General features: G+C 53.1%; 2 protein-coding genes across 17 annotated transcripts in view; one reads left to right on the top strand and one right to left on the bottom strand.

The window, feature by feature from the left end:
• Positions 1-22,631, top strand: part of DNAH1 (dynein axonemal heavy chain 1) — a 78,265-nt gene that overhangs the window by 53,194 nt on the left and 2,440 nt on the right. For 11 of the 12 annotated variants that reach the window (XM_083795806.1, XM_083795815.1, XM_083795811.1 and 8 more), the window contains 27 exons: positions 554-750; positions 1,572-1,707; positions 2,571-2,779; positions 3,359-3,530; positions 3,890-4,081; positions 4,215-4,325; positions 5,427-5,612; positions 10,550-10,741; positions 11,206-11,373; positions 11,988-12,179; positions 12,563-12,694; positions 13,081-13,206; positions 13,864-13,983; positions 14,998-15,147; positions 15,555-15,715; positions 15,815-16,040; positions 16,125-16,320; positions 17,113-17,264; positions 17,750-17,946; positions 18,354-18,498; positions 18,987-19,145; positions 19,593-19,724; positions 20,201-20,371; positions 20,802-20,981; positions 21,069-21,245; positions 22,004-22,174; positions 22,362-22,492. In XM_083795806.1, coding sequence (XP_083651932.1) covers positions 554-750; positions 1,572-1,707; positions 2,571-2,779; positions 3,359-3,530; positions 3,890-4,081; positions 4,215-4,325; positions 5,427-5,612; positions 10,550-10,741; positions 11,206-11,373; positions 11,988-12,179; positions 12,563-12,694; positions 13,081-13,206; positions 13,864-13,983; positions 14,998-15,147; positions 15,555-15,715; positions 15,815-16,040; positions 16,125-16,320; positions 17,113-17,264; positions 17,750-17,946; positions 18,354-18,498; positions 18,987-19,145; positions 19,593-19,724; positions 20,201-20,371; positions 20,802-20,981; positions 21,069-21,245; positions 22,004-22,174; positions 22,362-22,492 — 4,481 coding nt within the window. Of the gene's footprint in view, positions 1-553; positions 751-1,571; positions 1,708-2,570; positions 2,780-3,358; positions 3,531-3,889; positions 4,082-4,214; positions 4,326-5,426; positions 5,613-10,549; positions 10,742-11,205; positions 11,374-11,987; positions 12,180-12,562; positions 12,695-13,080; positions 13,207-13,863; positions 13,984-14,997; positions 15,148-15,554; positions 15,716-15,814; positions 16,041-16,124; positions 16,321-17,112; positions 17,265-17,749; positions 17,947-18,353; positions 18,499-18,986; positions 19,146-19,592; positions 19,725-20,200; positions 20,372-20,801; positions 20,982-21,068; positions 21,246-21,918; positions 22,175-22,361; positions 22,493-22,631 lie in introns of those variants that run through there. The other variant, XM_083795808.1, reaches the window with a different exon arrangement.
• LOC310880274 (HAUS augmin-like complex subunit 3) lies at positions 6,003-22,417 on the bottom strand. Of its 5 annotated transcripts, none has more exons than XM_083795824.1 (6): positions 14,330-15,053; positions 12,506-12,616; positions 8,831-10,061; positions 8,221-8,660; positions 7,338-7,554; positions 6,003-6,934 (listed from the first exon to the last, which is right to left on the bottom strand). In XM_083795824.1, exons 3-6 carry the CDS (start codon positions 10,043-10,045, stop codon positions 6,683-6,685), a joined length of 2,124 nt encoding a protein of 707 aa, XP_083651950.1. In that variant the 5' UTR covers positions 10,046-10,061; positions 12,506-12,616; positions 14,330-15,053; the 3' UTR covers positions 6,003-6,682. The 5 variants fall into 5 exon arrangements, with proteins under 5 accessions (XP_083651950.1, XP_083651951.1, XP_083651952.1 ...); XM_083795825.1 differs by having other exon boundaries at positions 14,339-15,053; XM_083795826.1 differs by lacking the exons at positions 12,506-12,616; positions 14,330-15,053 and adding an exon at positions 22,340-22,417.

Below are 22,631 nucleotides of genomic sequence, written 5' to 3'. Positions count from 1 at the left end.
ATGGTTATCCTGTGCAATGGCTGGACCACAAGAGGAGTGCACTTCTCAACCTTGCTGGCCATAGACAATTATTCTTCCAGCACCTGCCCTTTTATTGCCCTGACCGCAGGACCTGCAGCAGGAGGCAGCTATAGAGCCAGGAAGCCCTCCCAGATGCAGACCCTGGAACAGTACAGGTCAGGCAGCCACAAGCTGCTTTAATTTGAACCGTGCCTTGCTGCTTTTCCAGGTAAACAGCATCATCAGGAACAGCAAACTGTAGTCACTTAGCCTGAGTTTAAGGTCTCCATTCAGCAGTTGCTGCCACCACCACCAGCTAAATTCAGCCTGGTCCCATAGCAGTTCCTGTAGGAACACGGAGTGAACACAGCCGTCACCTCCCTACAGGTAGCTCCCAAGCAGCAGCTGACAGAGGCAGCTGCTCCCAGGTCCCCCTGAGCACCAGGCTCTGTCCTCCCAGAGGGCTGGTTGTGCTTACACACAATTACAGTCACACCTCCCCACCACTGATTGCTTTTATCTGTTGGCCATAAGTGTCTGTTTCTGCCTGCAGCTGAAGATTGTGATTGAGGATTACCTGGAAGAGTACAATCAAACCCACACCACAGAGCTGAGGCTGGAGCTTTTCATGGATGCAGTGCAGCACATCTGCCGAATCAGCCGGATCCTGCGGCAGGCCCCAGGGAATGCTCTTCTCCTGGGTGTTGGGGGGAGTGGGAGGCAGTCTCTCACCAGGCTGGCATCTCACATGTAAGTGATGGGCTCCATTCACATAAAGTGGAGCAGCTCCATCGGGGCTGCCTCCAGAGATTCTCTTTTCCTGCCCTTTCTGCTACTGTTTGCACATTTTTGAGGTTGCTGACTCTTCAGATACAACAGTCAAGAGCTAGGGCTCAGTTAACACGCACATCTACACCAGAAAAATTAGACTTTTGCTTGCTGGTAGTTCAGTTACTGTTGTGTGCATGCAGCAAATTAGCAAATACAATGCAGTCCACATCAACTCAAAGGCCTGTGTAGCATAGTTCTGGGAGAGATGGGGGGGCTCCTTCCTTGGAGCCAGGCAGCAGGAAGACAAAGACAGGAGCTCCTAGTGACAAATGATCAAGTGACACTGACAGCCTGGCAAGTGGCATCTGTGAATATTGGGAGCCAGGGAACTGGGCTGGGGAAGAAAGTTCTTCCAGTCCTGAATATAGGATGTGAACACAGAAAACACAGCCATGGTGCCCTGGCACACCGTCCTCCAAGTGCTACATCACAAAAAAAAAAAAAAAGTGGTGAATTGCTCTCTTTTACTGTGAGGCTCTGTGTAAGGGTTTGCAGTTGGACATGTACAGTGTGATGCTGTTAGCTAATGAAGTTATATTTCAGCTTCCTATCTAGCTCAGGTATTGCTACTGTGAGTAAAACATATTTTTGGATGGGTAGCTAGAGATGTTCAAGGACAGATGTGTGCTTAGCACTCTGTAGGAAAACAACATGGTTGGGTCTTCTCCTCTGTGTCCATGATATGCTCAGGGTTGACAAAAGAGGAGACTTCCACTGGATGTAACTTCTCTTTCCTTTAGGGCAGATTATGAGTGTTTCCAGATAGAATTGTCCAAAAATTACGACATGACTGAATGGCGAGATGACATGAAGAAGATCATGATGAAAGCAGGCCTTGAAAGTCTACCCAAAACCTTCCTATTTGTAGACACACAGGTATGGGAGTGTTAGCATGATTGATTCCTTCTCATGAGGAGTCAGGAATATACCTCCAAGTTCAAGAAATGCCCCTGAAGAGGGTTGAGGAGCTTGATCCAGGATAACATTGGCTTGTTACTGTAAAGTGTCGCTTCCTAATGACTAAGGCAACTTCTGGAGTTCATGGTTATGCTCCCAATAGGCTTTTATACTGTCTTCATTATCATAGGAACCAGGTTGCTTCTGGCAGTGCCCTAAGCAGTGAGATAAGCATCTGTCAAATGCTTGTTCACTCATCCTTTTCCCTGCAGGGAGAAGCATATGTGGGCGAAGGTTGGGGGGGGCATTGGAGGGTACATTTAGACAAGTAGATGGATGCTGTGTATGACTGATTTAGTAAAGACAGAGAGGCAAGTGTATCTCTGGAGGGGGAATCATCCCACAGACTTGACACGTCCCTACAATTACTCTGCCTCCTGTACCGATGAGCTTTATCCTAATGGCAAAGCATTCTGCTGTGCTGGAGGAACAAAGACCTAGAGCACACGGTCAACTGGGGCCTGCTTAGAGTCACTATGACGAGGCAGGGAGCTAGACCCTGAATGCTATTTATCTGTAAAAAAACAGTGAATGAGCAGAAGGAGTACTTGTTCCCAGACACCCCACCCCTGAAATGGCTGAACATGGCTGTTCAATTGTAAATCCTGGCCGTGAGACAGAGCATGCTTTACTGGAGCTCAGTGACCACAGAAATTATTTCTTCTAGCAGAGGCTGAGGTCTGTATTTATCCACAAGTAATCTACATGGCATGTGGAAACCTGACTCTCTGATGACTTAGGAAACTGCTTTTTTTCTCTTCCTCCCCCTCTCGTCTACTTAGATTAAAAATGAATCCTTCCTTGAAGATATCAACAACCTGCTCAACTCAGGTGACGTTCCCAACATTTACAGCCCTGACGATCAAGAACAGATCATGACAGCTATGAAGCCTGTTGTGCGAGAACTAGGGCAGCAGCCCACCAAGGCCAACTTGATGGCTGCATACACAGGACGGGTTCGCAGCAATATCCACATGGTTCTGTGCATGAGGTATAGCTCAAGGGTTAAATATAAGCTTCCTCCTTCCTTCATGTGCCATTGAGGTGCTTGCTACAAAAATACCTTGCTTAAATTTGGGGTCCAGTTGCACTGTGTTTAATCATGAATGCAGTGTGTAGTCCATGAGCAGTTTACCTGCTTGCCTGCAGAAAAGCTGCATGAAAATACAGGGTGGTCTCAGCACATGTACATGTAGAAGAATCAGGGCCATTATTTTGGTCTGGTGATGTGATCTCTATAGTCCATCTCTTGATATGGACTTCAAATCTTGTTTTATTTCTTACCTCCTGCATATTCTCCCTAGGCAGGGACCTAGAAAACATCACCCCACCACCATCTTAATCATTCCAGAATATAACCAGGACTTCCAAGAAGTTATCTGTGGATGGTAGACATGGTGGAATACTGCCTAAACTTCCATTCCCTATTTCCCTCCCTCCCTCCCCAGGTATACCCCCTTCCTTCTTATGCTGTAAGACATCAGGATTGCTCTAGGGAAGTAGGAAATCTACTTTATCTTTTTATCTATAGGTAGTTATAACATTTTTTTTGGCATGTCTTTCCACCCAGCCCTATTGGAGAAGTCTTCCGTGCACGCTTGAGACAGTTCCCCTCTCTCGTGAACTGCTGTACCATTGACTGGTTTAATGAGTGGCCTGCTGAAGCTCTGCAGTGTGTTGCCTCCTCCTTCTTGCAGCAGATTCCACATCTTGGTGCCAGCACTGAAGTTGTTAATGGGATGGTAGGTGCTACACTCAACACACAGAGCACAACTGTATGCTCATGTGCCACCTCTCCATATGTACGCAGATGGGCAACAGCTGCAAGACACGTGCAGAAAAGTCCTCTGCTCTAGTAGTAGTAATGTTTCCTAATTGCTTCATTCAAATCCAGACTCAGTTAGCTTTTGGATGCCTTGAAATGGCCATGTTCATTTCTTACCTGCTGTGTGTCATTGAAGCCCACGTGCACATACTAGCTCTGCTGTGAATGTGTACATAAGCTCTTTGTAATCCTAGCCCTGGGCTCTCTATGGGCACCTCATAGGCCTGCGTAATGTGCAGTTCTGGATAAGATTGTTTATTTCCTTTCTCCTTGTAGATTCAAATGTGTGTAGAAATTCATCAGAGTGTAGCAAGGAAGTGTCAAGTGTACCTGGCGGAGCTGGCCAGACACAATTACGTCACTCCCAAGAGCTACCTTGATTTCCTCAGCATCTTCAGTTCCCTGATTGGAAAGAAGAAACAGGAGCTGAGGACAGCCAGGAAGAAGATGAGAAGTGGCCTGGACAAGGTTTGTCCCTCACAACCACTGCTCTGAGCAGTGATTTTAAAGCTGCAGAGATGCAGTGAGATGCCTCCCACAGAGCACCCACCAGGGCAGCACAGACCTTCCCTGGGGCTCTCACTCTGTTCTGCTCCTGCAGCTCCAGCAGACAGCAGAGGATGTAGCGAGGATGCAGGAGGAGCTGGAGTCCGCCCGCCCTCTCCTGGCACAGGCAGCCAAGGACATGCTGGCAACTATGGAACAGCTGCAGGTACTGCTGCTGGGCAGCCCTGCAATTTACACATCTGACTGCTCAGATTTGCACAGCACACAGGGAGGCCTTGCAGGGATTGCATAAAGTTCTGCTTGATCTGAAAGCGTAAGGGCCCCAGATTAGTACAGCAGGTATTTGTGCAGAACAGCACTACCAGGGAGAATAGCCTCCTGCTGAGGACCCTGCCCTGCTGTTGGTGGGTACCAGTCACAACCTCCCAGCCTGCTAGCAGAAGCAATGGTTCATGTGCCCCTGTATGAAACCACAGCCTAGTGGAGCAGGAAACCAAACTACCAGCTCCTTTTCCTGGTTTAGCTCTTCACAGACACAGACTACTATTAACTCAGTCCCGAGGTGGCCTGAGCAGCTCTAAAACCAGACTGCTGCCCATGCAAGATCTCCTTTCTGTGCATCCCAACATCAGGGAGCTGATCCAGCTACAGCCTGCTCCTGCCAGCCCAAAGCTCAGAGACCATCACACAGCCACTCATATCACTGCAGAAAAGGGAACTGTCCTCTGTGGGCTCTCAATTATCTTCCCTCCTCGTGTTCCTCCCTTCCCTGCCTGTCTCCCACTGTAGAATGGCCAGATTGAGACACAAACACCATACAACTCTGTGGGGGGGGCAACACACAAGTCTTCACTTCCTCATCTCTCACACTTCCTAGAGGTGGTCTGATCCACTCACAGAATAAGGTTTGGCTATATTCCACATCCCCTCTGCACCTCCTGGTAGTGCTTTAATCCTTAGGGGCAGGCAGAAGTGATAGTTACAGAGACAAAAGCCTCAGCACATCTTCCTGTTCCTCCATATCCCTATGCACTTGCTGTCACATCCATTCCCTATGCTAACATGAAAAATGGGTAGAGCAGATAATTCCTGCAGGGCTAACACTGTTCCAGGGCAGGCAGAGCTGGAACTTATGGATCATCTCTACAATCTCCTGCTGGAGATTGGAGCAGCTAGGCCTCAGCATGTGCCTGCTGGAAGAAAACACATGACCTGACAGGACAGCTGTGATTCTTACCTAGCAATGCAGAGCACCAAATAGGTGCTGTCTCCAGCCATGCTTCTGAGGTTGTCTTTGCTGCTGCAGGTAGACACAGCTGTGGCCGAAGAGACAAGAAATGCTGTGCAGGCTGAGGAGATGAAGGCCAAAGAAAAAGCCCAGAAAGCCCAAGCCATTGCAGACGATGCTCAGAAGGACCTGGCTGAAGCCCTCCCAGCCCTAGATGCTGCTCTGGCCAGCCTGAGGAAGCTAAACAAAAATGATGTTACAGAGGTAACTGACTGGGGGGGGGGGCGGGGGGAGAGGTGCTTGTGTTCATGGAGGACATCTCTGAGGTGCATCAAGGCTGGCAAGGCACTGCACATAGCTTGCTCTTGCTGTAGCTGATCTCAACAGTACTTTGCAGCAGTTCCTCCCTCTTCTATAAGCTTGCAGTATCCACAGCCTTTTTCAGCATCTCCATCCTTTCCCTTGGGCTTGTGCAGTGGGCTGCTTGTCCATCTACACATCCTCCACCAGCCACCTCTTTTTCACTTCCCTGTCTTACAGAGAAAGTCATATTGTAGTCAGTTGCAGGGCTGTCCTTGTCCATGGGGGTAAGTGGCAGGCCATGCTATGATGTGGCCCTGAGTGTTGACTGCATGGCATGGATATAGATCTAGCAGCACACTGAGCCAGCAAGCTCTTTAGAATGGGGATCCACCACCAGAAAAGAGAAAGAGGCAAGGGCCAGGGGACTGACTTCAAGGAAATCTGGCTTGAAATAGGATGGTCAGAGAAAAGAAGGTGGTCCTGAGTCTGCAGTGGGAAGTGGCAAAGTCCATACCCATAGCTTAGAGAAACCTCAACAACTGTCAGCTGCAAATACAGTGATCAGCAAGGAATGGTGCTGGTAGATATAAGGTATGAGTTTTCACTGCATAGGGTATGACAGCTATGAAGGAGAACAACAGGCTTATTGCTCTGCAACTGTGAATAACAGACTTTTATTCCCCACAAAACATGCACAATTTTTCCCCATGAAGGTTGGGAAAGACACAGTGTCAGTCCACTTCCCCCCCAGCACCAATCCTCTTACAGAGCTGGTGTGGAAAGTCTCATAACTATTCAGAGCTTCCAATACCAACTCACAAGATGCTTCAGTTTCTTACACATCAAACCCACCCATTGGTTTCAGGAAAATTCAAGGATTAAGCCCCACGCTTATCTTAAGCCTAGCTGCTGCACCACGACCTGCCACTAAAGCCAGGACCACCAGGGATCTCTCCCAGTCCAAGATTTTTGGCTCAGCCCAACCAGAAGAGAACACCACCTCTACAGCAAGGAGAAAGCACCACTTTGGCCTACTCCTTTGTGTTGGGCAGCTCCATCAGCAGCCTCTTGGAGGAAGCCAACGCTTCCTTCTCCAGCTCCTCCACCACCTCTCTCAGCCGATCCTCACTGCAGAAAAAATAAATGTAGAGGTTGCGCTCTACCTGCAGGATAGGGTTCTGCAGAGATCTGCGCTTGACCTTCAAGTCACTCAGGAGGTCTGTCAACTTCTGGTAGAGCGTGTCCTGCATAGCAATCAGTTGGTGCGTCAGTTCAGTGGTCTCCTGAGGGGCAGAACGCAAATGCATCTGAATGCACAGAAGGGATTTCTTCCCAACCTTGGAACATCTCAGTCCACCAGAAACAAACTACCTGCCTGATCCTCACCTCCACCTATATCCAGGTCAAGGCCTCTCTGAACAGATGTGGCTTACTGGGCCACCTTGTCACCTTAGTCTCTATAGTTAAGAGCCCATGCAATGACAATCACTCTTGACCAGCTCAGCCACTGCCTCACTGTGTAGCTTTCTGTACAAGGCAAGGATCAGGCCATCCTCTTCCCCTTTAGTAGGGTGAGATGCAGTAAGTACCCACCCACGTGGGCCCAGAAGGATGGCACAGCCAGCTGTGACTTGCAGCCCTGTGCCATCCTGGAAGAACAGAAGGCAACCAGAGGTCCTCGCTTACCGGAGAGCAAAGCTGCAGCTGGTTGGAGTTGTTGTACAGCAGCCGGTAGAGCTTCTCTGTGGCAGACTCCAGGGCAGGGAGCTGGGGCATAGGAGCTGCCAGCTGTATTTCCAGTGCCCTCCGATCCTTGACCAACTGGGAACTGCAAGCTGCTATGGCCTCATAGCTGCAGGAGAGCTGCTCATCCCGATCTTGCCCCACCAGCACGTCCCAGAGCCTGCAGGAGGGGACAGCCAGCCAGAGGTGTGAGCATCTGCCAGCACTGAGGAAAAACAGGGCTCAGGGGGATGGTGTGCTATGGGAGTAGGATGCCAGTGGTCATGACATGACAGTGAGAGGACAGCCACTCCCTATGAGCAGCCCATGATCTGAGGATTTGGAAAGAGCACCATAGAGGACAATTGCCAAGCTGACTCAAGAGCTGAGCTTTTATAGTCGGGGACTCCTTGCTGGCAGACACCAACAGCAGGTACTGCAGAGCAGTGCAGGAAGGACCGGGAATCCGCTATCAGGGCAGGGCATCCAACTGCAGAAAGCATTTGCATTGCCAGAGGAGTTCCAAGCAGCTTCTGCTTCCCACTGGCACATCTCATTCATCCTCTTCATGCCTGAAGATGTGCCTCTACATTTCATCCTAGGAAAACTTTTCTCCATACTCCTTCCCTTCTTCAAGCCTGTGTTTTACTGCATCACCCTAAGACAGCCAGGAAGAAATGGATACCATCTCCTGGGGAATTTCATACCACCAAGAAGTCGGAGTGGTCTGCATTGGTAGCGGAGCACTACCTGGTAGCTTGTATCAAGCCAGATGCCCTCCCTGTTCCCATGCCACCTCCTCCATGTGGAGTTTGTTCCCCATGCACGCACATATCCAGGTCCTTACCGCATGGTGGTGAGGTCTTTGGGCTCTGTCTGTGTGCGTGCACAACCCTTCACAGAGGAGTCGGCCTCTTTGAAATAGTTGTGATACTCCTGCAGCTTGGTCTGGGCATCCTTCAGGAGAGTTTCCATCTCTCTCAGCCAAGCAGCCTTCTGGTCCAGTTCCTTTCTCTCCTGCTTCAGCTGGAGCCCCAACAGATCCAGGCGGCTGTGCTGGCTCGCCAGCCACGCCGCTGCCTCCTCCTGCCTCTGGGCAATGTCCTGCAGGCGAGCGGTTTCCAGGCTGAGCTGTGCCTGCAGGACGGGCAGGAGAAAGAGGCAGGCTGCTGCCTTCAGCAGGGGCAGCAGCTGCTGGGCATGGGTGTGCGCAATGTCACAGCGCAGGGCACAAAGCTGCTCCTGGAGCATGGGGGTATGGCTCTGGAGCTGGGCCTCCACTGCACGCTGTGTGAGGGAAGATGAGGGAGAGCAGTGTCAGGGCACGCTGCTAACGCTGCCTAGCCCAGCCGCAGACTCCACACACCTGCAGTGCTCCAGCATCTGGTGGGAGGACTGCTGCGGCACAGTCACACCGCGCCACAACGAGCGTGGTTGGGAAGGAGCACTGACCCTACCTTGTTCTCCTTGATAGCTTTCAGAGTCTTCTGGGCCCACTGCAGCGCAGCACTGTGGCCTTCCACTTTGGCTGTCATGGTTATAACCTCCCTCTGGGCACAGATATATGCGTTCTCCATTTGTTTCAGCTCCTTCCAGTAACTGCATTGGTTCCCTGATAGCTCATCTACATTGGTCCTGAGGCTTTTCACCACCCTTGTTTGCTTGGTGTCTGTTCTCTCTGGGGCTTTTTGGCTGCCACCTCTCTTCTCCGCATCCCCCATACTCAGCATCTCACTCCCACTGCTCCCCTCTGCTAGCAGTTCTGCCCTTGAGCCTTGGACTATTATTTCTTGGCTTTCTTCTGCTGCCACCTGCTGTGTCTCTGCACACTCTGGACAAAGAGCTACTTGTCTCCCTTCCAGTATTTCCCAGGCTAAGTCCATCTCTGTCCAAGCCTCCAGCCTTTCCTGCAGACTGCTCTCTCTCTGCACATCTGCCCCCTGAGCATCGGGAGCGTGGGCAGTCCGTGGCAGGACCTGCTGGAAGAACTGCTCAAACACATCTGCCGACAGTTGTTCCAGCTCGATGTAAGAACTGAGGTCCATCTCGTACAGCATCGCTGGTGACCGGTCTTTGTCCACTTCCCTGTGCCAGTTCACCAGCTGCTTTGCAACCTCGCTGATCTGGTTCAGAACAGCACTGGCTTGGAAAACCTCCACTTCCAGGTCCGCTTGAGCCTTCCTCAAGGCCCGCTTCACCACCTTCTCCTCCTTCTGCAAATAGCTCAGCTCCTGCTGCAGACCGGCTGCCCAAACCTGCAGCTTGTTGTGCCGCCAGAGCTGACGCGCACGATAGTCCTTCAGCTCCTGGACCTCCCGCTCCAGGGCCTCTAGAGAGGGTCCCTCAGCCTCTGGTATCACGCGTGGGAGCCGTGGGACCCGGTGACACTTCTGCAATGCCTGCTCAAGTTCATCACCTTCCAGGATGGGCTTGCCTGCAGCCACCAGCGCATCGTAGGCCTGCACCTCAGCTGGGCTCAGCACGTTCTCCTCACCCACTGTTTTGCAGAACCACTCAAGGAACTGCTCTGTCTCAGGGCAGTCAAAGAGCCAGTCAAAGTCACTCTCACAAAGGGTTTCTGCCCGAGGGTAGACCAGCTGAAGGGTTTTCACAAACTGTGCTCCTCTGTTGACTGTGTCCAAGAAGGTCTGGGTGCGTCTCTGGCCGAACATGGCAAGGTGGCCAACACTAGAAGGGACAAAGCTGGAGTTATTCTTCCCACATCCGTCTCAAAGGTTCTCTAGCAGCACTCCTACCAGTCTGATTGAGGAAAGACTCCATCAGTCTCTCCACAACTGCTGCAGACCACAGGGCGCAGGCCCTGCAGCATTTCCAGGGTGGGATACAAGACAAACAAGAGCCCTCAGAGCAAGGGAGAAAGCCTGCCCATGCCCTGTGTCTGTACTGCCCCCTTCCCAGGGCTGTACAGCTCTGGCTTCTTTATTAAGACACCTACATCCTGTAAATACCCATCACAGAGCACTAGGACAGGCTTTTTCAGCTTACTCACATTTTTCTCCATGCTCTTTGTGATAATCAGCTCTTTCTTCTGATACTACCTCTCCTGCCTGCCTGTGTGCTGCATCCTCTAGGTGTCCTTCCTCTGGTCCGGAGGAGGTTGAGCACCCCATCTCACTGAGGACCAGGCCAACCCATTCTCTTTGTTTGGATTTAAGGTACGAGCAATGCAGCGGCCTCCCCTTGGTGTGAAAATGGTGATTGAAGCAGTGTGCATCATGAAAGAAATCAAGCCCAAAAAAGTGGCAGGAGAAAAACTGGGCTCCAAGGTGGATGATTACTGGGAGCCAGGCAGGGCCCTTCTTCAGGACCCTGGGAAGTTCTTGGATAGCCTGTTTAAGTATGATAAGGTAAGTGGTGACAGAGGGAATCTGTGACTAGGGATCAGGTATTGCCTTACACAGCTCCTCCTCACAACAGTGAAGCCTAAAGCTCCTTCCAGGCAACACCCTTCAGCAGCACTGGGGATGTGTTTGGCCTGGAAGTCCTCATGACAGCTGACTGCTCTTCATGAATTTGGGCAGTGGGACCCAGACACACAGGTCCTCCCCTTCTCTCCCTCTGCTCTTTCTGCTTGGAGGAGCTGGATAGAAATCCTGACATGGGATGGGAAGGGATTTACCCAACCCTACAGCAGTGTCTCCCAGGCCTCAGCACACAGCAGTGTGATTCTCACTCCAGCGTGATGCCTAAACCACCCTGACAGGTCCTGGACCAGACTGCAGTCACTGTGAGAAGCCTTTTCTGACCTCCCTCAGTCAGATCTCCGGCACCCTCATCTCCAGTCTCCTTTGTCTCCCACCGTTCCTCACAGGACAACGTTGCAGACACCGTGATCAGGGCCATCCAGCCATACATCGACAGTAAGGAGTTTCAGCCAGCCGCCATCGCCAAAGTCTCCAAAGCTTGCACCTCCATCTGCCAGTGGGTGCGTGCCATGCACAAGTACCACTTTGTGGCCAAGGTCGTGGAGCCCAAGCGGGTAAGAGGCAACATGGCTGGGTTGCTCTTGGTGTTAGGGAATGCAGGACTAGCAGTCCCCTCCTGCAGGCAGTGCTGAGAGTTACCAGCTGTGTTGTACAAGTCAGGGCTTACACTCAGATCAAGCCCTGGCAAAGCCACCAGGCCCAAAAGCCCATTAGCTTAACGAATTCAGCTTAGGACACACTGAAACAGAGTTAATCCTGTGCTTCCAGAGTCATTCCCACATTGCACTTGTGCTTCAGTCTTAATTCTCTCCAAGCCGAGTGTTTTCTGTGTTATTTTGGGGCAAGCAGAGGAACCTTTCCTTCTGTTCAACAGTGGGCCACATCCTGAACTTGTGTAGGCTCACACAGGCTGCTGTTTTTTTTGGAGCTATACAGAAAAGTCTTCCTCACACCTGTCTTTATTTCTGGGCTTGCAGAACCTGACATTAGAGTTCAGCAGGTCAACCTTTTGTGTACAGGGAAGGATCTCAGTTCCAGCTAGTGCCCTTATGGGGGAAAAAAAAAAATTCTTCCCCAAACCAGCTTCTGCTCTAAGATCTCTGGCTTTCCGGGGAAGAGCCTGGCCACATGCTCAGCATATCCACTGTCTGCTTGTGTATCTCCTCAGCGAGCCTGGCGGGAGGCAGAAGAGGACCTGCGTGCCACTCAGCAGGTCCTTGAGGCAGCTAAGGAACGCCTGAGGGATGTTGAAAGTGGTATTGCCGTGCTGCAAGCCAAGTACAAGAGTTGCATAGCCAAGAAGGAAGAGCTGGAGATGAAGTGTGAGCAATGTCAGCAGAGACTGGACCGTGCTGATACGGTAGGGGACACAACCAGGTTCTTCCTGCTTATATGAGACAGCAGGATTTCAGGCCGAGGAGCACAGTGCTGAAAATCCCTGTGCCTGCCACTTCCAACAGCCTGCGGGTCATGGCAATACTAGGTTGGAGCTGGTTGGCCAGATCTCAGCAGCACATTAGGGTTGGTGAAGCTAAGCTTCCCCATGCCACAGCTTTCTTAGCTAGCAGCGGGGCTCCGGGGACAGCCAAGAGCATCCCAGTACACCCAGGACAAAGTGCTTAAAGCTGGGGACAGAATTTAGGATATGCAGGCACCTCTGGTCCCTAAAGTCACCTGCAGTATTACCCAGAGATTAGCAGGTCCAGGACAGAGCAGCTCTCACCCGTGTAACTTATCCCACAGCTTATAAACAACCTGGCCGATGAAAAGGTGCGCTGGCAGGACACCGTCGAGAACCTGGATTACAAGATCAACAACATTGCTGGGGACGTGCTGGTCGCGGCTGGCTTTGTTGCCTACCTGGGCCCCTTCACAGTAAGTGTGCAGTGCTTCCTGCGAGGGGCTCAGTAGCCACTCTGCTTTCCTGGCCAGATGGGCTGCAGGTCACGTTCTGTCAGCTCTTAACCCCAAAGCAGGGTGCAACCTGGTGCACTTCCCAGCCCCTCTGGTAACCTCGTTGCACAGGATGTCTGCTAGCACATCCTCACTGTGTGCTCTGAGCAAGGTCAAAGCTGTAGCACCATAATCCCTTCAAGCAGGGCACACGGAATAGGGCAAAAGGATGCAATATCCCTCCTGGATCTCTCCATTCGTGCTGGAGGCTACACAGAATCACACTTGAACAGAAACAGGAGAATGAAATGCACACAATATAATAGCTGCTACAAAAAGAACAGCTCTGATTGTGCTTCTTGTGGCAGGGACACTACCGCATAGCGCTGTGCAAGGAGTGGCTAAGCCAGCTCTCAGAAAACAACATTCCTCACACCAAGGAACCAAACCTGATCAGCACACTTGGAGACCCCGTGGAAATCCGCTCCTGGCAGGTAAATTGCAGAAAAGACAAACACCCCAGACTGAAGATGCAGGGGATAGGTCTGCCTCAAGCAAAGGCTAAAACACTCAGCGTGCAATTCACTGGGAGCTACTGTACCAGAGGAGAGACTCCAAACCAAACAGCTCAACAATTGCTGCCAGGGCTCCTTGTACAACGAGCAGGAGAGGACCAACAGCATCCAGGGCAGCAGCAGCAGCTCTGGGGGCATCACACACCTCAGTGCACTGGGTTTATGCTTTATGTAGTGCGCCATTAGAGCAAAGCCCTGGCCATAGCATGCCTATGCCTAACTCCACAAGCATGGCTCTGTCCCGTGGCTCAGCCCCTTTTCAGGCAGAACTGCATCTCTGCAGTACCAGCATCCCACCATCATCCCCCACCCAGCCACAAGCACTAGCACACAGGCACCAGGGTAGTAAGAGCTTCTCAGGATAGGCCCTATTACGTATCACAGCTACCATCCTGGATGACTAAACAGAGCCCAAATGCTTGGAACTCCCTGAATCTGGGCCCAAGAATCAATCCAACATACTCACAGCAGGCACACACATTAAAGGGAGAACAGGCCACTTAGCATCTGAAACGTTAGATGAGTTGTACCACATTTCAAAGCATTCCCAGCAAACAGACTTTTCTTCCCAAACAGATTGCTGGCTTACCCAATGACACCCTGTCTGTGGAGAACGGGGTAATAACCCAATTCTCCCAGCGCTGGACTCACTACATAGATCCCCAAGGACAAGCAAACAAGTGGATCAAGAACCTGGTAAGAGCTGTGGGGCAGAAAGCCAAGCCTGCAGAACTGGAGAAGCAGCTTTCTGCTAGGAGCTGTGCAGAGCAGCCTCAGGTCTTGTGCTGCAGAGCTGCCAGAACCCCCACTACTGCCCCAGCCTGGCCCTTCCAATACCAGGCAGGGACTGCATTCATCCCAGCTGAATTTCCCTGCTTGGGGAAATCAGCACAGGGAAGCAGGCTTGGGCTTTTGTAAGCAAGTGAGGCCTCTGATTCTGGGAACCTTACACTCTTCATCATTACCCTAAAACAGAACAATACTAGCATGACCCATAACAGCCTTTAAAGCCTCTAGGACAGAGGGCTCAGGGTGATATTACCCAACTCACGAGCACAATAGCTGCTGCCAGACCGCTGGGAACACAGGCCACTGCCTCTTCTCTCCCTCCAGAGGGCGACCCACTGCCCTTTTAAAGGGCTACGAGGAAGACTGACAGCTGCTCCCGTTGTGCTCCCCCATGGGCTTTTTCCCACCCACCTGCTCTCACTTTGCAGACAGATGAAGCGGGAGTTGCCAGTACAGGGCTCTGCAGAGGCAGAGCTGCCTGAAGGAGTCTTTCCTGAGCGCCCTCCCCCCCGCCATTTCTGCTGCCCAGCTGGGCTGTGTGTAGTGTCTGGTGATGCCTTGTGAGTGGGCTAAACTTGCCAAAATAGCAAAAAAACTAGCTGAGCAAGAAGATGTATAATTTCTGCTGCTTTGGGGAGTTAAATCTGCCCAGCAAGAGGTGTACAGCGCATGTGAAGGGTGGGCAAGGCGCATCAGAAATGGGATTAGATGCCCTTGGTTGACTGAGCGTTAGCCTGCACACCTGAGCAAACATCCCATCAGCGAACATGCTGCAGGCCTGGCCTCAAAGTTAGGACCCAGGTGTGCCATTCCCCCCATACACCCTTCATCTCCTCAGCATGGTGGGAACGGAGCCCTTAGCAGAACACCTGCACAGCACCGTGCTCTTCTCCATCCCTGCCTGCTCCTGCTGCTTTTCAGGAGAAGGTGAACAGCCTGGAGGTGGCCAAGCTGAGCGACCGGGACTTTCTCTGCAGTCTGGAAAAAGCCATTACTTTTGGGAAGCCTTTCCTGCTGGAGAACGTCGGCGAGGAGCTGGATCCAGCCCTCGAGCCCGTCTTGCTGAAACAGGTTCTTTATCTTGCGGTGGTGAGGGGTGACTGTGGTGGCCAGGCTGGAAGGGGGCTTCCTGCCCTGGGTGCAATGGGACTCGGCGGGTTTGCAGGTCTCCCTGGGCAGGCAGCTTTCACCTGAGTGCTCCCTCTTCAGTGCTCATATGTCTTGGCCAGGGCTCCGATGCGTTGGCAGCTTCCCTCACACCCCAGTCTCCTGCCAGCAGGCATTTTTTCTGTGCCTGGCAGTCAGGGCCATGAAATGTGGAATATAGGTTCAGGCGTTCGGGTCTTCCAGGCACCTTTGAGCTCCTCTGCCCATCTCTTAAGGCTCTCTCCTCACCACAGAGCCCAGGACACAATGAGGTGCCTTCCCTCACAAGAGGTAGGTGTCCCAGCCCTTCTGCCTTTGTCTCTCTGACACAGACCTACAAACAGCAAGGCAACACAGTGCTGAAGCTGGGGGATACGGTGATCCCTTACCATGAGGATTTCAAGCTGTACATCACCACCAACCTGCCAAACCCTCATTACAGTCCCGAAGTTTCCACAAAGCTCACCCTCATCAACTTCACCCTCTCGCCCAGGTACGTGCTTACTCCTGTAGCTGCTCAGCCTCATTCCTCACTGTCCTCAAGCCTTTGGGCTTGTTGTCCCTACCCTCGTCCCTGTGGCTTTTGGTGCAGTGGCTTGGAAGACCAGCTGCTGGGACAAGTGGTGGCTGAGGAGCGGCCTGACTTAGAAGAGGCTCGAAACCAGCTGATTGTTAGCAATGCTGAGATGCATCAGGAGCTGAAGGAGATAGAAGACCAGATCCTGTATCGGCTCAGCTCTTCTGAAGGAAACCCTGTAGATGACTTGGAGCTCATCAAAGTGCTGGAAGCATCCAAGCTCAAGGCAGGGGAGATCCAGGTAGGAGATAGGGGTGCTCTTCCCCTGCAGCTGCACATCGCCTGCCAGCACTGCACAAACCGTGATGTCTCCTGTGTCCCTCAGGCCAAGATGAAGGTGGCAGAGCAGACAGAGAAGGACATCAATGCCACACGCTTGCAGTACGCACCTGTCGCTGTCCGCACACAGATCCTCTACTTCTGTGTCTCAGACCTGTCCAATGTGGACCCCATGTACCAGTACTCACTGGAGTGGTTCCTCAACATCTTCCTCATGGGGATCAGTAACTCCAAGAGAGCAGGTGCCTGCCTGAAACGTCATCTCCTTCATTACACCATGTTCCTGGCCTAGAAGTTAGGGCCCTAAAGAGTAAAGGCAAACGTGCCCACTTGCCTCGGCTTTCGGCATGGCTCAGAGCTGCCCGTGGTTGTGTCCGCACAGCAGGGTAGTTGTGGGCTCAGCCTGCCCTCCACTCGCTTCCCCACTACTCTGCTGCCACGGCTGACCAGGCTGGAGAGGTGTTAGTGCCACTCACAAGCTGCGTGCCATCCTGGCATGGTGTGGTTCTGCTTCTCAGGGAGCTGCCTCCACGCACAGGTTCTGGCTGCTGCTGTCAGGCTGCAGGAGCCCTCCCCTGCCTGGTCGTGCATGCTAGGCAAGGGGGTATCGTGGTGGCTGGGCCCCTTTAGCCTGCCGTGGTGCAGTGACTCTCTCCCGGTGCTGGGGCAGCGCTTTCTTCCATGCCAGCTCTCTCCTGAGCAAGAGCAGAGGCAAGCACCTCTTCATCCACCTGCAGAAAACACCCCTTTGGGGGCTGCTTTCTCCAGGTATGACACCTGTCCCGAGCCCTTCCTCTGCCATGCAGTGATCACACACCCACACCAGGAAACCTCTGGCACATCTGGATGGCACGCTGAATCTTACAGCCTTTCTCAGGGGTTTCTGTGCCAAGTCTGTGTTTGAGGGCAACATCTCTTCTTCCTAGGCAGAGAGTGGCTGTGTCCCTGTGACCGGGCACTGACAGCACCCTTGCACTGACAGTGCACCCTCTGCTTCACCCACCACCTTTGTCTGCTTGCTGCCTTTTTTCCAGATACCGTGAAGGAGCGAATCACAAACATCAACAACTACATCACCTTCAGTCTGTACAGCAACGTGTGCCGTAGCCTCTTTGAGAAGCACAAGCTCATGTTTGCCTTCCTGCTTTGTGCGCGGATCCTGATGAATGACGGGCAGATTGATACGGTGAGCAAGTCACCCCAGTCCTTGAATATGATCCCTGCGGGGCAGCTCAAGCCCAGGTGGTCAGCTCCCTCGCTTAGCATGCTGGCATGGAAAAGGACCCTTGTTCCCTGGGGCTGGGCATGGATGCGACAGGCTGGTGGGCAAACCTAGGGCTTTTCTGTTCATTCAAGAGCTCAAACCTTTCCCTGTGCCTATATGCAGGCTGCCTAGCCTGAACCACTGCAGCTTCTGCCAGTCTGCTGCTAAAGTTAGTGAGTTCAGAAGGGGCAGGCAGGGATTCGAGGCTGCAGCACCACAGAGGAAAGCTAACAGCGACTGAATGGCAACACTGATCTCACCAGACCCTCTGGTTCACTTACGCCTCCACACACTCCCCTGGCCGGAGAGGCGGCCAGAAAGTTGCTACAGAATGTTTCTGAAACGTGGCGTGAACCCACATGCTCCGGGTCCAGGCAGGTAAGCTGCAATCCCTGACCTGTTCCCAGGAGGAGTGGCGGTACCTGCTGTCAGGGGGAGCCATAAAGGAGATGCGGGAGAACCCAGCTCCAGACTGGCTGTGTGAGCGAGCGTGGGGAGACATCCTGGCCTTGAGCAACCTGAAGAACTTCTCTGGCTTTGCAGATGACTTTGCAGCTAATCTTCAAGCGTTCAGGGCCATTTTTGACAGCCCTGAGCCTCACAGGCAAGTATCGCGTGCTTTGTTGATCTTGCTGTACTGCACCTGGCATGTAATGGCATCCCTGGGAGAGCACGAGGAGCTGATCCAGCCAGCTCCACTCATAGTGCCACACAAGGGAGAAGACGAGGCATTGTCTTGTCTCCTTAAGGGTAGAGCTTGCCTGTGCAGGCCTGGCTGGGGTTTGGGTTTCTGGCCCTGTTGCTTGCCCACGGCAGAGCCCAGAAGCAGCTGTGGCTCTGGTTTGGCCACTGACGGTTTCAAAGCTATGGACAACAACCTCAGCCAACTGGCTGGATGGTCCTTGAGCCTCCTGAAACCCCGTGGCTTCTTGCAGGTAGCTTGGGTGCTTCTTGAGAAGCTGCAGGATCTGACGCATTCCCCCCCAAAAAATACATCTAATTGCTTTGCAGAGAGCCCCTGCCCCAGAAGTGGGATGCTGGGCTTGATGCCTTCCAGAGGCTGCTGGTTCTGCGGTGTCTGCGGGGAGATAAGATCACCAATGCCATGCAGGACTTCGTGGCGCTGAACCTGGATCAAACCTTCATTGAGCCGCAGGTACCAGCCAGAAGGAAGCAATGTTGGGGCCAGGAGGAGAGCAGGAGGCCTCAAGCTGGCTGCAAAGTGGCCGTCAGCATTTCCCAGTTGCAGTGAAGCTGCTCGTGCCTCTCTCCAGACATAGAGTTAGGGCTGCACCAACAGAGCCCCCAAAGCTGGAGAATACTTCTGTCTGAGAGGAAGGATATCCTGCCTCTTGTCCACAAGTTAAACTGCGCTGGGAGAGAGCAGTTAGTGCAGGTGTACAAGAGTTTAAACAGCAAATGGGAAAGTAGTCACTGCCCTGCCCGTAACCCTGCCCAAAGGAGAGCTGTACCAGGCCCTTATTGAACGTGCTCCTGGCCTCAGCCCCCAGGACCACGCTGGGGACACAGAGAGGAGCTGGGGGTCGGGCTGGGGGAGGCAGTGCTGCGCGTGGTGCCACAACGCAGCCATGGCGCTCGCTCCCACTACAGTCCCTGCGCTACAACAAGCTGTCTGTGTTGCAGACCACCGACCTCTCCGTCGTGTTCAGGGAGTCCAGCGCCACCACCCCGCTCGTGTTTGTGCTGTCCCCAGGCACTGACCCAGCTGCCGACCTTTACAAGTTTGCTGAAGAGATGAAGTTCTCCAAAAAGCTCTCTGCCATTTCTCTGGGCCAAGGCCAGGTAAACTGCTGGTGCTGACCCGGGGCAGGACTGTCCTGCTAGCACCCCTGTGATCTCACCTGGCTCCAAGGAGGCCAAACGCTCTTGCAGGACAGTGACAGCATCCTCCTGCCCTGGGGCCCTCACTGTCCAATATTCTGCTAGCTGGAGGAGCCAATTCATCAGGGAGGGCTGCAGCTCTTCCCCTGATAGAGCCCTCCAACTTCCTGAATCCATCCCGAATTCTTCCATTGCACCCTCCCACACCACGGCCCACAGACTCGGTGAGCTGTGAAGGGCCCTTGCTGCACCCTCAGCAGGTGGTGGTGGTTCACTTTCACCCCAGGGACAAAGCCAGGCTATCGATCTGGAAAGGGGTCCTGCCACCCAGCGGCATTCTCCCTGTCCAGCTCAGCAGGATGCAGCCTGATGGGCTGGGGCCTGATCTCCTCTCATCTGCCCCCTCAGGGCCCCCGTGCTGAAGCCATGATGCAGAGCGCCATGGAGCAGGGCAACTGGGTCTTCTTCCAGAATTGCCACCTGGCCCCCAGCTGGATGCCTTCACTGGAGAGACTCATCGAAGGCATTAACCCCAACAAGGTGACGCCCACCCCCTGGCTGAGGAAAACCTTTGTTCCCACCCCACACAACAGGGTGGCTCTGCTGCCCAGCAAGCAGGTTGCTGTGCCCCCCTCGGATCTCCTCCTCCAGCTGCATTGCTTTGCAAGCAGCCCTGTTCCTCCTGCTCTGCGAACCAAAGGAAACCACCTCACCTGGTGGCCACTGGAGCAGGGGGATGTGACATTTGCATCTCCCCTCTCACAGAGGACTGCAGCTTTGCCACTGCTGTAGCCATTTGCTGAGGTTTCCAGTCTTTGGGCCCTTTGGTGTCACACTCAGCCTTGGGGTTCCAGCAACTGGAGGCTTCCATTGAGCTGTTTTACCCGGCAGCTTCCCCTCTGAGAGGGAGACTGGAGCACCAGGAGGAGCCCAGACCTAGTTCCAGCCCACCCACAAGTTCCCCAACAAACCAGGGCATCGGTGCAGGGAGCACTCACTGCCTTCTGACCCTCTAGGTGCAGCAGGACTTCCGCCTCTGGCTCACCAGTCTGCCGAGCAACCGCTTCCCTGTGTCCATCCTCCAGAACAGCTCCAAGGTGACCATTGAGCCCCCCCGTGGGGTCAAGGCCAACCTGCTCAAGTCATACAGTAGTTTCAGCGATGACTTCTTGAATTCCTGCTCCAAGGTAAGGAAGGCCCAGGTTCTGCTTCCCAGTCTGTGCCTGCTCCTATGCACGTACTCCCCCAGCCGTTGCTTTTCTTTGGGTACAGATCTTCTCTCCTAGAGCTCTCACATGCCAGAAGAGGGCTGGTGGCAGCTCTCATAAGCCTACACCTACTCCGTGAGGAACCAATTAGAAGTTTCAATATGAGAAAGAGAAGCAACAGTATTGTGGAGACCTGGTGAAGACACTTGCAAATTTGTTTAAGCAAGGGAGCAGGCCCATAACCTTCCCTAGTGCAGCAGCTTGTCTGAGGTTTCTACCTCTCTGGGCTCCACGCTGAGTTGGCGCATGTCATTTTCTCCCTGCCACCAGGTCCCAGCAGGAGCCTACCTCATCCAACAACATCTCCTCCCAAGCTGAGCACCTCTTCTCCCTGCTTCTCTTCCCACAGGTCACAGAGTTTAAATCCTTGTTGCTGTCACTTTGCTTCTTCCACGGGAACATGCTGGAGAGGAGGAAGTTTGGGCCTCTGGGATTCAACATCCCCTATGAGTTCACAGATGGAGACCTCCGCATCTGCATCAGCCAACTAGAGATGTTCCTGAGTGAATACACAGACATCCCGTACAAGGTGGGTGTGTGAGCTGGCCCCTCCTGGGCAGAGAGCAGGCTCACGAAGCGTGCACGGGACGGACAGCCGTTGTGGGGTCCCTCACAGGTTCTGAAGTACACGGCTGGGGAGATCAACTACGGCGGCCGCGTGACTGATGACTGGGACAGGCGTTGCATCATGAATATTTTGGAAGACTTCTACAAGCCGGAGGTTCTAATTCCGGAGTTTGCTTATTCTGAGTCTGGGATCTACAAACAGATCAATACTTCCTCAGACCTCAATGTAAGTACTTGAGTAACGGTACGCAGCTTCATAAATCTGGGCGGGGATGTCACCGGAGTACAGTGGGGTTGTACTTTTCCCTGAAACCCACAGCTTTTCCATTTCCCTGGGGGAATATAAGTTTGTAAGAAACTGGGGATCATCAGCGTTTTTCGGGAAGCTGCATCTGATTTAAGCAACAGGAAGAAAATCTTGTCCATGTGCACAGGAGGAAGTTGTAGCTATTGCCAGAATTCCCCATCTGAAGGCAGTTAGTTATACTCTGAACCACTTTGATGTCACATACCTAAAGTGCCTGAAGAGCTTTGTGCAGAGGCCACTACAGGAGGCTCACTGCCAAGCTGTCCACTCTTGTAGAATATATTTGTTTTGACACAAGTGTGATTTAATTCCCCAGTCAAACCATGAACTAGGGCTATAGCTTTTGTTCAGCCACTACAGCTGGCTCAAAGGAGCTGCAACTCCCTCAGCGTCCCCTTCTGCATCAGCCGCTGCCCCTGATTCAAAGCTGGGAGTTACATTTCCTGGCTGAACAGGAGACAAGGAGCTGTGTAAAAGTCAGAATCTCAAGCCCTAAGACAAGGAGTAGCTTCCACCTGCGCCTGCAGGTTTGCGGTCTGCTGGGTTTAAGCTCATCAAGCAGCCCTGGTTTTAGTTGTTTCTTTCTGACCAGGCCCATGGCAGCCCTAAAGGGTACCACAGCTCCGCGGCTCCCAGACCTGCCGTCTGCCTCACAGCCCTTGTGGCTTCCTCTCCAGGGGTACCTACAGTACATCAGAAGCCTGCCGCTCAACGATAGCCCGGAGCTCTTTGGTTTACATGAGAACGCCAACATCACCTTTGCTCAGAAGGAGACCTTTGCCCTGCTGGGGGCCATAATGCAGCTGCAACCCAAGATGTTGACGCTGCGCGGCCGCAGCAGGGAGGAGGTGGGTGCCCCCTTCCCATCCATGCGGTGCCGTGAGCGGCACACACAGGAACACCGGCTCTCCACGGGAGCAACGCCAGCGCCACGCTACCTTCCAGCCAACGGCACTGCCATCCAGGTGGTGGTTCTCTCCCTTCCCAGCGGCTGCGGCCGGCAGGATACTCACCTGCTTGCTGCTTGCTTTCCAGCTCGTGGAGGAGACCTCAAGGGACATCCTGGCAAAGCTGCCTGCCCCCATGGACTTGCAGGAGGTGATCCGCAAATACCCACTGCTTTATGAGGAGTCCATGAACACGGTGCTGGTGCAGGAGGTGATCAGGTAACCCCTTGTGGGGTCCTGTCCTGGGCCAGCAATCTGCTGGGCCCTTGGGGAATGGCAGGGATGTGCGCGCCCCTGCTTCCACCCCCGCTCCCTTCCCCAAGGAACTTTATTACTGAGCGTGGCAGGGAGGTGGCAG

Source organism: Anser anser, assembly GCF_964211835.1.
Source record: "Anser anser genome assembly, chromosome: 12".
In the NCBI taxonomy this organism is placed as follows: domain Eukaryota; kingdom Metazoa; phylum Chordata; class Aves; order Anseriformes; family Anatidae; genus Anser; species Anser anser.
The sequence above is the reverse complement of the archived record's forward strand: the minus strand, read 5'-3'. Positions and strand labels throughout refer to the sequence as shown.

Bases quoted from the DNA above. Each gene is read 5' to 3' on its own strand.
- LOC310880274 (XM_083795826.1), bottom strand. From the start codon at position 10,045: ATGTTCGGCCAGAGACGCACCCAGACCTTCTTGGACACAGTCAACAGA. The intron at 8,661-8,830 runs GTAGGGTCAGTG...TCCCTCACACAG, and splicing joins AAGCTATCAAGGAGAACAAG to CGTGCAGTGGAGGCCCAGCT. The intron at 7,555-8,220 runs GTAAGGACCTGG...CCCCTCCTGCAG, and splicing joins AAAGACCTCACCACCATGCG to GCTCTGGGACGTGCTGGTGG.